Raw genomic sequence first — 13,045 nt, forward strand, 5'->3', positions numbered from 1 at the left:
CCACAGCTTTCCTGAACGGGCTCACAGAACACTGCGGTGTGTTAGTGGCACTTGGCACAAACACTGTGCACAAACATCTTGAGCACTGAGTGCATGTCTGCCAAGGCAGTGAGGAGGTGCCACGAGGAGAAGGTAGTGTTGTCTCTGAGTACCATCCCAGCCCTAAGCTCAGGGAGCCAGAGGGAGCTGAAGTTACAGTCTGTTCTCAGGGAGGTGTGGGAACTGGGTATGGTAAGTGAGGGGTGCCAGGTTTGGCTGGGAAACTTTGTGAGAGCCTCACCATTTTAGGCAGCAACACTGTCCGTCCGCTTGGCGTCCTGTGACAGTCATGTCTATGTCTCTCTTCCAGATCCTGCCTGGCCTGTTCATCGGCAACTTCAAAGGTGAGCGACAGCTTTGGGTTTTGTTGTTGTTTTGTTTTGTTATATGGCGGTAAATACATATATATCACAAAGTGTCCCACTGCAGCCATCTCTATGTACAGGTCAGAAAGCTCTAAGTTTTTCACATGGTTGTGTAACTATTACGCCCATCTATTTCCAGAACTTTCCCTTTCCCAGATTGAAAATCTAAACCCCTAGCCCTTCAGAGCTCAGTAGGTTGGACATATGCCACTCTGGTTTAAGACGTCTGACACTTGCCAAGTGATACCTTTTTGAAGGTGCCCAGGAAGATCTGATTTCAGACTTACAGGCTTTTAAAGTTAGTGAGCTACTGTGCACATGTGCACAGCCCACTGCCACAGTGACTGTGGTTGTGAGTTTCCATTTAGAATGCCCAGTGATTTGAGGTCAGTAAGTCCCAAAGGTCCACTGTCATCATGCAGCAAAAGTGATGAAGGGTTTCATGCATGCTCGCACCTGTGCTGAGCTCCGTGGGAGAGAGTGGTCCAGAGTAGTGCAGCCGTGCTGGCGTCTTCTGAGGCAGCAGCGGGAAGGCAGGCCCAGCAGGAGCAGCATGAGCCAAGCGTTGCTTCCCTGTTTTCCAGGACCTGCAGCCCATTGGCTCATGTGTGGTACAGTGGGCCTCTTTATTCACAGATTTATTAAGTCTTACCACCAAACCACAATTTAAATGGTAATCTGTTATAAAATGTATTTCATGGCAAATGAAAAATTTTAAGTTGACTATGGTCATAGTTACACAACTCTAAATGTACTAAAGAGCCACTGGCATGTATGTATGAGTCTATGGTGTGTGAGTCATGCTTTTGCTTGACCATAGCCAAAGGCCGAGATGCTGCAAAATAGCAGTTGAAAATAGTTCATTAGTACACTGGCCCTCAGTAGGGGCTGGCTCTAGGACCCTCACAGAAACCAAAAACCAAAATTAAGTCCTTTATTTAAAGTGATACAGCACCCTCCTAGAACCCTAGTTGCTGAGATGGGGACTAGCCAGCCACAGGCCAGTCAGGAGCCTCAAGGCCCTGGCTGGTAGGAAGAAATCCATGCCCTATCTGATGCAGTTCTGCTGAAGGAGTGTCTAGCCATCAAGGGTCCTTAAGACCCTGACTGGTGGGAAAACATCCATGGGCTACATTATGATAAGCAGATATATTAGTGGAGAAATGAGAGAGAGAGAGAGAGAGAGAGAGAGAGAGAGAGAGAGAGAGAGAGAGAGAGAGAAAATGGTTCGTGTGCTGTGGGAAGAGGCAGAAAGGAAGAAATGAAGACAGTGAGGGGTACGCTGATGTTGGAGGCTTGTATGCCACCTGGGGTCATGGTGAAGGCCATGAAGAGTAAGCTTATGGGGAGGTCTGCTTGCCACCCAGGGCCATGGTGATGTCCGGACCAGGCTGCTGCCAAGGGCCATATCTGGGTCGCTGATCCAAAGCAGTCAGGGTCAGTGCTGTCATTCATGGCTCCTGTTGCCATTGAGGGCCATGCTTATTCCAAGGGTCTGTGCTGCAACCTGGGGCTGTGTTAGGGTCCAGGGTTCACACTGCTTCTGGGGCCGTGGCAATCTGTGTGGCCTTTGCTGCTGCCTGGGGCCATGGTGGCAATCAGACCCAGACTGCTTATAAGGACTATGTCTACATGTCTGTGAGCCTACTGCAGGCAGGGTCTATGTTGAAGTTTGTGGTCCATGTTGCCACCAAAGGCCACATGAAGACTGGGGTCTGAGCCCCAACATGTGGCCTTGTTTGTGTCCTGGGCCATGTTGGAGTGGCTGGGGCTACCACCGGGAGCTAGGATGTGAACCAGGCTGTACTGCTGCCTGGAGCATGTCAAAATATGTAGTTTAGCTTCAACTGGGGTCTGTGTTGAAGTCTGTGACCCAGGTGGCCACTAGGGCCCACACGGAGGCCCAGGATCTCAGCCACAGCCTGTGGCCTTGTTGGATGGAGTCTGGGGATCATGGTGCAGCCATGGGGCCATACAGATCTGGGTGGCCTGTGCTGTGTGGTCCATGGTGTCATCCGGGCCCAGACTGTTAGCCTACAACTGTTGGATCATTGTAATTAAATCTTTGTCTTTGAAAAAAGAAAGTTAAATTAAAAGAAGAATAAGAACCCTCATTGTCTCATCTATATGTAAACCATCTCTAGGTGGTTACCTGACACAGGACAGATGTTGTGTGAGACTTGAACTCTATTGTTTAGGGAACAATAACAAGAACAAATGTCTGTATATGTTCAGTCCAAATGCAAGTTTTTCAGAATCTTTGATCCAATTTTGGTTGAACCTGTGGATCCATTTCTTATGACTACAGGGAAGCAGATTTGTACGAGGCCAAGCAATGATTGCTAAAATTTAAATCTTTTGAAGTGGGAGATCCTCATGTTAAGTGAAACAGCCAGGCTCAGAAGGACAAGTGTATCCTCTCATGCGGAAATAGAGGAAAGTAGGGAGGGATTAGTAAAAGGGCAGGATATGAAGCACAGGACAGGAGTGGGGAATGGCCTGGAATTTGAAGCCCAGGGTGGTTGAATCAATGAGGAGCATCTTCAAATTAAAAGCAAACATTTTAAAATTACATTTAAAGACTTTTCCTGACATTGACAAATATTTAGAAGATTGTTGTTTAGTTTTTGCTCTGTCCCAGGGCTTGTTGGGAATGTAAATGACCTAGTTTGATCATAGACCTGGAACTTGACTGGAATTCAGAACTAGTCTTTCCACTGTGACGCCTAGAGAGACTGTGCATGATAAACCCTTAGATGCACACGCAGGGCACTCTTTATTCCACATTTAATGGGTGTGTTTACTGCTTGCCCCACATATTCATTTCTAGCTGTCCATGTTTGTACAAACTGAGTTTCTAGTGTCCTTAAATTTGGTGCCTAAATTTTCCCCTTGCCCAGAGATTTCCCCATGTCAACAGGTGTTCTTGAGGAACACTGTCACTGAGTACTTGCTTTCTGGTTCTTTTTCTCGTGTATCCCTTTGAAGAGCTTGGTGAAGGCCCAAGACTCAGAAGAGTGGGCCTTCTTCTTCTTGCTGGACTGTTTTGTAGATTACACAAGATTTCTAACTCAGAAGTCCCCCAAATTAGTCTTTCTCCTATAGTTGGAAGCATGAGAAAGTGTTCCAGTTCCTTATGAAGATGACATAATAGCCAGTTGGTAACTCTGTGTGGAATTTCTGGAAAACATTCTGGAGTTTTGTTTCTTTGTTTTATAGATAGAGATATTGTAAACCATAGTGGATGTAATGTGGATATAGATATTGTAAACCATAGTGGATGTAATGTGGATAGAGATACTGTAAACCATAGTCCTCTCTCAGACTTTACCACTGTCAGGGTAAGAACTGTCCAGTGTGCTCCTCTGTCTCCTACAAGTAGGTCCTTGGATTTTACTTTCAACTTAAGTAATCATTAAGAGGTAACTTTTTCAAATATGTTTATTATATGTATCTCATTTTAAAACATACTTGTGCATTATATTATAACATCTTGCATTTCCTCCTTTTAACAGCCTCCCAATTACAATGTTCTTTTAATCTGAGTACTATACTTAAGCTCTGAAGTTGTATTAGTCAGAAATAAATTAAGGCAAAGTACATAAAAGCATTAGTCCGAAACTTACCAATCTACAGTGTTCTGATATGGTCAGTTATGAAGCATCAAAAACTTCTGTAAGTCATGTGCTGTTTTCTGCCTTTAAAACTTTAAGAGTGATGAACTCATAGAAACTATTAAAATGTCCTTTTATTTTTGATGGCAGATGCAAGAGATGCAGACCAATTGAGCAGGAACAAGGTGACACACATTCTGTCTGTGCACGACAGCGCCAGGCCCATGATGGAGGTGAGGATTTGTGTGTGTGTGTGTGTGTGTGTGTGTCTGTGTCTGTGTCTGTGTGCGTGTCTGTGTGCGTGTGTGTGTCAGTGTTTATACTCTGTAGAAGTGTGTCTGACATTGGTGAAAGCAGCCATATTTTGATACCAGTATGCTCCTGTGGTCACTGGCTGGATTACTTTGTACTCAAGTTGAATTTACTCCTGTGTCCACTTTGGACATCCTGTGGCCTGACGGAGAAGGCATCCTTATTATGCCCCTGTTGTATTGCTTGCTTGCCCTTTTTTCCCAAATGCCAGAAACTAAACGGATGTTCCATTTCCCTTTGAATATGAAGGATATTTAAAACATAATATATGGTGGTTTAGACATATGCTCCCAGCACTCAGGAAAGAAGATGGCTTTGAGTTCAAGGCCAACCTGGGCTACACAGTGAATTCCAGCCTGGCTTAGGTTATAGAGTGAGACACCATGTCAAAAAAAAATAAAATAAAATAAAATTCAGGTTGAGGGTGTCTTAGTGGTAGTGCAGCCTAGCACTTACGAAGGTCTAGGTTCCGTCTCCGGAACTTCAGGAAATACCACTAAGTCAGTCAGACCCATTGCTGCTTTCAAAATTACTTCTGTCTTAGGAGGATGCTAAGGAATTCAAGTTGCTCATTCCCTGATGTTTTCCACAAGAGTTCTAATACCATCTGTGTTCAGGAGTAAAGGACAAGGGAAGGCAAGCATCCCTGTGATTTTCCCAGGTGTGGTCTGAACAGACACCGTCAGTAGAGAGCTGTTGTTTTTAGATGCATTAGTAAACAGGGTGTGTCTGCTTGTACACTAATTCCAAAAACATCTTCAATTTTACCCTGACAGACGGTTTGAGCTGTTGCTCAGGACAAAATCTATTTCTGTTTCTACTGTGACACAGCCCAGGTTAACCTCTTTTTAGAAAACAATGCCTGTGTGGTTGTGATACATGGTTTCTTCTATTTTAGGGTGGGGTGTTGGGAGGGGTGCTTGTTCTGAAAGAAAGAATCCTGGTTTAAGCTGTTTTTATTGAAAGTCATATCATGCAAGAATAGGTAGTGCTTATTTATGTATTTTCCGCAGCCTTTGGAGCGTCCAGGTTTTAGCTAGTGCAAACCACTCTAACCTAGCTAGATGAAAATGGAGGCTGAGAAGTGGCTCCTAAGCATGACTGCAGCAGCTGATCACTGCTGCCCAGATGCCTCCACTCCATCTTCCTGGTCGGAAGCTCACACTTCCTGCTGCTGTTCCCCTGGGTGTTTGCTGGGCCCAGCGTTAGTTTCAATGGGAATGACAACACTTTTTTCCCCCAAAGTCTGGCAGTTACTTTGAAAATAATTATTCCATTTTAAAATCTGTTAATGATAGTTTGTGTTTAAAATATAGACGAGTTAAACTGCAAAGTGGTCATGGCTGACTTCCTCTTAAATCACAAGATGAGGCTTGAGGTTTCCTTTATTTTAATAAATTGCACAGCCGTCTTCCCACCCTCACCCACTAGGTCTGCCCTCTATTGTCTACTCACTTTAATGGAACACATTGTCCTATGAACAGTGGTCCTAATCTTCTAACTTCTGTCTGCATACAAGGTCTCGAAGTGTTAGAAGCCTCCAGCCTTTCTGTCAAAACCCCTTCTACACACAGAGACTCTGGTTGGGCTGGAGAGTAAAACAAGTGGGGTTGTAACCGAGGTATAAAGAAGGCACGGTATGCATGAAACGTCAGAGCTCTGGGCAGACTGTGAGCCTCCATTCTTAACACACTGCATGTCCATTGTGTTCTGTATATTTTGTCTATAGGGACAGATTTTGCCTTTACAAAGAGAAGAGGGAAATGAAGAGAGAGGGAAGTCAGTGTGCTCCTTTGTTAGTGTTTAGTGTTTCCCCAAAGCATCATCATCTTACACCCACAGTTTACCAGCTGTGCTTTCAGAATCTCCAGAATATTCTGTCATAGCCGCTGGGTACTATTACTACCTCAGCTTGAAAATAAATGCTCCTGTGGCAGTTTGTGTTTACTAAAGGTTACACTACACTTCTACAGCATAACATGTTTAACATTGTCCATGTTATTGCGGTCATTGTTTATGTCATGGGTGATCCCTTAATCAGTTCTTAAAAAGATGTTTAATAGCCTCTGTAGCTGCGTGTGTGGGAGCTATGCGGCGTGATGTATACACAGTATGTTACTGAAATTCCAAAGGTTTGGGGACTCGTTTAGTCATCTTCTCTCTGAAATTCCAAGGTCAGCTCCAGAATCCATGTCCTAACCAATCTGGAGAAGAGGCTGGGAGGTTATTTGGCTGTGGTCTTCCACAACTCTGGGTTCTGATGGTGGGATTGTGTGCAAGGCTACATAAGTGCACTGAGCAGATCCTCTGCTTAGGGGGGAACTGTACCTAAGGGTAGAGGATGGGGTAAGAAAAGAAAGAGCCAAGATCCTGCATTTTCTGAGAACTTCAAAACCAGGCATGTGTATGAAATGCCCCTAGCTTACTCTGGACAGCCTTTCTCTGGAGTGGATAGGTAGTAAGAAGATGGCTGCTTCCCCAAATCAAGAAATTTTAGTCCGATAATATCCAGGCAGGACTTCCAGAAGCATAGCTACCTTAGAGCCATATATGGGGCTCTACAGTGTGGATACTTCTTGGGTCATCTCAATAAATACCTCAAGGGTTTTTAAGCATTAAAGTTATTATCATCAAGAACTTTAGAGTCTTCAGACCAGCTTTTATTGAAAGAGAAGCCATGTGAGAGCATGTGGTCCATCACTGAACATGCTTCAAGAATTGATGAGGGGATCTGAGAATTCTCTGAGGGTAAATTTCTGTGAGAATGAAGTTTAATGCTTTGGGGAAACAAGTTAAGGAAATGTAGTATGCCATAGACTCCTGTGAAAGTCCTGGCGAGGTTGAGAAGATAAACATTCACAAGCTGCAATGTAGACGCATATTTTCATTGTCTCTGAGCAAGGATCTTGTGTGTATGCCTGTTGATGTGACATGTGACCTGCTCCAGTCTTGTGTAACTGTATTATCAGAGTGACCAAAGAGTACTCAAGCATCTGCCACGCTAACGCAGGAGAGACCGTGCTCAGACCTGCCAGCTAAGACTGCCTTTGTACAGCTTGAGCCTCTCCACACTGTTTTACTTGTATGTCTGTGAGAATCCATTGTAGGTAGAAGGGGAGGCTCTGTAGGTCTAGCACATATTGTACATCCATCCTCTCTGAAGGTAGGAGTCTTCTTCCTGTCACAGCTCATGGCTAGTACAATGTCCTACACTGCATCCACCACAGGTCAGATTAATCATTATGCATTACAGATTTTATTTTTCAACCAAATAAAGAGCACATGCTTTGTTAGATTTTAGCTTGACTGCATACAACTTACCATTATTTGATTAGTTTTGGAGAAAGTTCCCCAAAGTGTCTAACACTCGTACCAGAGTTCCTGGAGGGGAAGATAGGAAACCACTGATCTCAGGCCTCCAGGGTGACTGAGCCGTTGTCTTTGGTCAGTGGAAGAAGTGTTCCCGATGAGTCAAGGTTTGTGTGGTCTCTGGTGCATGGAATAAGATAGTCCAGGAAAAGAGGTCTGGGACTCCAGTTATGGCCCTCAGAAGAGTTTCTGAGATGCTCTTCCAGAATGAAAACACTTTGCTTGCTTGCTTGCTTATTGAAACTCAAGAACAACCACAGTGCAGGCAAGCTATGGGTCTCAGGAACTGCCTGGAGGAGGAGAATGGAAGAGAGAAGGGAAAAGCCATGCCGTCACGCTGGGATGGAAATCAGACAAATATCTACAGCTTTAGAGAAGGGAGCCTAGTGTCAGGGAACACTGTGAACACACAGAAAGAAGGCAAGGAGAACTTGGCCTTCCTAAGTAATTCAAGAAGTTGCACAGAGCTGCACAGCTGTGACCCTGTAAGCTGCTGTGCTATGGACACAATTCTGGAAAGGGAAGGGATCTCATCAGAGGACTGACTCTTCTGCCTGTTTCTAAGGTGAATCTGTCTTCCTAAGAATGATCCCATGGCCAGGAAATTGGCCAGGACCAACTGGACTGTTAGGTCTCTACCCAGGCCAGCGATTCTGTTGTCTTTACCAAAAGTTTTCCCTTAGTGGGCCTTCATGGCTGCTTTAACACCCCCCCATCCCCTGTCTCTGAAGAGATAACTCTAAAATCATTTAGGAACCAGGTCAGGCTCATAACAGAATGAAAACCCTCAAAAACTTCACAAAAGGGGCCGAGGAGATGGCTCGCTCAGCAAAGTGCTTGCTTTGCAAGCATGAAGACTTGAATTTGGATCCCCCAGTATCCACCTAAAAAAGCATCAGGTCCGGCAGTATATGCACTGGAAAGGCAGAGACAGAAGGATACCTGGAACTGGTTATCAGCCAGTTTAGCTGAACCCATGGACTCCAGGTTTCAGGCAGTAACCCTGTCTCAGAAAATAAGGTGAAGAGTTATTAAGACATCTAACTTTGATCTCTGGACTTTACTTGCACACACATACATGCACAAACCTGGACAAACATTTCACACACAAATTAAAAATAAAGCAGCACATAGAGTAACTCCAACTCCCTCTGGGGTTCTAAAGAGCTATAATTCCCTTTCTGTTCCTACTGCCCCCTACCTCTGTGTATTGCTGGAAATAAAATTCATTCTAGGCAGGTGCTATAAACACCGAGCCACACCCTAGCCCAGTCCTGCCCTTTGTGTGACAGTTCCCAGCAGAACTGGGTTCCCACAGATGTTCTTTACTGACTCCATCATTGTAAATGTAAACAGCCCTAAGGCATCAAGGCCCCATGCCTACTTTAGGTAGTTTGATGAGAAGTTAGTCTTTCTGTCTTAGGCCAGAGATTTTTTTTCCAGCATGCTCCCTGTAGCGGCCCTTTGCTCCTATGGTCGATGTTTTTAATGGCAGTGTTTGGAGATATTTCCACATTAGGGAAGGGGTGTATCTATTGAGCTCTCACTAGCAGTGTGCAAATGTGCCTGTTGCCCAGTACTAGCACACTTTTATTTTTTAAGCATGTAGTAATTGTACAAACTAATGTATTTCATTGTGATATTTCCATGCCTGATTGTGATATACTTTGATAATATTTATCACCCTCTTTTACCCTCCTTTGCATTTAGCAAAATTTCTGTCTTATTTTATTTTTTGATCAAAGTCTTATTCCTTTCCAAGACATCTCTTCCCTGTGGAGGCTGGGAGTCAATGGCATATTTGCTACTTTAACGTCTAGTATGTGCAAGGACAGGGACAGACACTGAAGATACTGAAAGTGTGGTCACCACTCCCCATCTGCCTGGGCAGAACCTTTATTCCATAGGCAAGATTATATTCTGATTATTTTATAGTATTCACAGTTATTGCAGCCTAGTGAAAGAAGAGCTGTGGCTCATGGTAGGTTCAAGTCAAACAGGAACAGCAGACTGAAGACCTGAGGGTGAGTTCTGTTTTCCACCCATAAATCTGGAGTTGTTTCACTGAGCATGCATTTATTGGCCGTAAGCAATGACTAGGAATTCATATAATCTTCTTATGGTGTTATGGCTAGAAGAAAGCTGGTAGAGAGAACCAGAATGTAAGCCCCTTTGCATGACCCAGATACTTCACTGTGATTTTGTGAACCTTCAAGACTTCCAAGACTAGCAAACAGACTGCACTATCCTTACTTTTTATGATATAACTTATCTGGGTGACTCCACCTGTCAGCAAATGGGCCCTGACCAGGGTTATACTCTGAGGTTTTCTCATTATAAAGGCAAGGGTCTTTCTCCTGGACATAATAATTTAGGGCTATGATTTAGTGTCAATCACTGAAGTACATGTTACAAATGCATTTATAGGGAGAAACAGTCAACACATAGATTAATTTCAAATAAAAACCCTCTAGATCTGTAGTTACAGTATTTAAGGTATAAAAATTCTTCATCTGATTCTATGCTTGGGCTGTGGCTGGGAACTGCTTGCATTATTAAGTGTTTCCCTGATGGATTGCAGGGATAGTAAGTGCTTGAAAGTCAATACAATGCTTGCAAAAGGGCTTGAGTTTTATCTCCTGAATGGATGTTAAAACCAGGCATGGTGGTATCTGTGTATCATCCCAGCACTGGGGAAGCAGACAGATCCCTGGAGCACACTGGGTGGCTAGCCTAGTCTTGTTGGCAAGCTACAGGCTAAAGAGATACCTTGTTTAAAAAAAATGGTGGACATCACCTGAGGAACAGCACCTGAGATCATCCTTTTACCTCCACTTACATGCTCACACATGTGCAACAGCATATACACAAATACATGCAAACACACACACACACACACACACACACACACACACACCCCACACACACACACATGGAAGTGTTTCCTTATTTGAGAGACTAGCATTAGCTTGGTTTCTTCAGAACCTAAAGATCGCTTCAGCATTGAGGAGAGGTTAACAATGGTAATTTTTTTTCCAATTAGAAGCTCAGTAATGTTCATAGGTGCTGAGGAAGTAATATTGGGCAATGAAAGGTTTCTCCCTTCCCCTGAGAAAAGAAACAGCAGCCTGTCTTTCTGATGTAAAAATTCAGAGTTTGTTTCATTTTTCGTTCTATGTATTTGCCAGCACCTGCAGGAAACAACTACTTTTCACTATTAATAGAAATGTTTTACCAGTGTTCTCGTTCCCTCACACAGCTTCTTCATATCAAAGAATTTAATTTTGCATTGATGAACTTGATAGAGGAACAAAATTTATATATTTGTGTGTCACGTGTTTAGCAGGTGGATTGTATTAGCTCGAATTTGGTTTGAATGTTTTTGTTTTTAAGCTTGAGTTCTGTATTTTGAACCCTTTTAGTATATATGTTAGGTACTAGCCATCATGTTTTCATAAGCATTTGTGCATTCATTCATTCATTGTGTGATCGATTCTCCCTGTGGAATCCCAGGCTGGTTTACATTCCCTATTCTGTCTCCGTCTCCCAAGAAGTTTTGTTGGCCTCTGAAATATGAAGCAAGGCAGAACCAGTGTTAAATGTTGTTTAAAGTTTAAGGGAAAATGCTCCTGTTCGTCCCTTCCCAGTGTGGTTCAGAATGATAACACATGAATGTGGGGAATACTGCTGCAGTCCAGCCCCTTTCTCCAGCTGCAGTAATCACTGCTGTATGTGCTCATCTCCCCGAACAAGAGAACGAGACCATACGGTACTCCTCTGTCTTCATCTTGTCTCCTTTCCTTCAAAATCCCATCTTAGGCTTCTTTCCATTTCTGTAGTGTCTACACTTTGTGTTCTTAGTTTGGACATGAAATTTGTCCATCTGTCACAACATTTGTTTGATGCTCAAAGTCTTTTTGGTCCATGAAACAGTCTTGAACCGGCAGGTAGGCGGCTGCCTTTGTGGCAGCTTCCTTTGGTTCCAGTGGTGTGCAGCGTAGTCTGGCACACAGGGATGTAGATGCTGGTCAAAGAACTGTGTCTATTTTAAGCCCCATCCCAAAGTGACAAACCATGTGTTTGGTCACATGTGGCTCATTGGTGTATGAAAGCAGGCCTGTGTCAACGGTGATTTCCTCATGTCCGGAGTTTGTGGTGCCAGAGGCTCTGATTAGTGTGTTACAGCCTCCCTCACACGGGCTGCTGTCGCAGTTCCTGTCTTGTCAGAAAGTAGTGGTGTACACAGTATCTGGTTTTGTGGTGCTGCCCAGGCCTCTATTGCAGAATCACTAACCTATAATCCCCTCAGAAGGTCAGTGACTTTCTCATGACCTTTGGTTGGCAATGGAAAATTGAATCTATAAAAAAGATCACACATCTTCATAATAGTCAGTCCATAGAAAGTTTGCCATGTTCAAGGTAGGCACATGGGGTTGAAGGAGATGGTCTCAGACTTTGTGGAGCCTACAGAAAAAAATCATAGAAACTGAGGTAGAAATTCGTGTTCTGGATAAGAAGGGTAGCTACCCAGGCACACACCCAGGTGTTACCTCCTCCTCAGCCTGTCTTGTCTGGTGATCACTGCACTCCTCTGTGCTTAGACCACAGAGACCTGGCGGGCAGAGTGCATGTGAGTGTTCAGGCTTATCCCAAGTTGTGGAAACTGTTGTGCAGATGTTTGGGTGCAGAAGGTCATGGACATTCTTGGTGATGATGTAGCAGTGGAGCCAGTCAGCCAATGCATATGCAAAACTACTTGAAGCAATTCCAAAAGAGGGGATGTCTGTGCATTTAAAGAAAGATCTCATGAAGAAACAGAAACAATAGTGGCAAATATCTACAGTATGATCTCATTTATGTAAATTTCAAAATCAGCATTTATTTCTATTACATATATAAAGTTGTAAATACACAGGCAAGGTTCTGAAAGGATGGTATCAGACTCCCAAGAATGGGGTATTGTTTTATTATGTTCTCTTACTCCTTACTTTACGTGTTCTGATAAGAGCAATGGTTCTCAACCTTTCTAATGCTGCAACCCTTTGATACAGTTTCTCATGTTGCAGTGACTCCCAACCACAAAATTATTTCATTGCTGCTTCATACCTGAAGTTCTGCTATGGTTCTGAGTTATATGTAAGTATCTGATATACAGGTGATTTTAGTCAGGAAAGATGGGAAGGAAAGGTTGCTGAGCCATGCTCTCAGTGCCTATGGCAACAGCAGGTAGATTACTTGTGCATATCAGACTCAGCTTGACAAGATACTGCATTTTTTATCACTGTGTGCTGTGGACACATGTGTGATATGTGGCATCAAACATCCTTTGTGGTCTGTGGTCAGCAG

The 13,045-nt window shown here is 43.7% G+C and overlaps 1 protein-coding gene across 3 annotated transcripts in view; it reads left to right on the top strand.

The window, feature by feature from the left end:
• The window catches only part of Dusp22 (dual specificity phosphatase 22), a 53,721-nt gene that overhangs the window by 8,994 nt on the left and 31,682 nt on the right, over nucleotides 1-13,045 (top strand). For all 3 annotated transcript variants that reach the window (XM_048428104.3, XM_048428105.3, XM_085699331.2), the window contains 2 exons: nucleotides 350-383; nucleotides 4,169-4,251. In XM_048428104.3, the coding sequence (XP_048284061.1) occupies nucleotides 350-383; nucleotides 4,169-4,251 (117 nt within the window). Of the gene's footprint in view, nucleotides 1-349; nucleotides 384-4,168; nucleotides 4,252-13,045 lie in introns of those variants that run through there.

Source organism: Myodes glareolus, chromosome 14 (assembly GCF_982192425.1).
Source record: "Myodes glareolus chromosome 14, mMyoGla1.1, whole genome shotgun sequence".
Taxonomy (NCBI): domain Eukaryota; kingdom Metazoa; phylum Chordata; class Mammalia; order Rodentia; family Cricetidae; genus Myodes; species Myodes glareolus.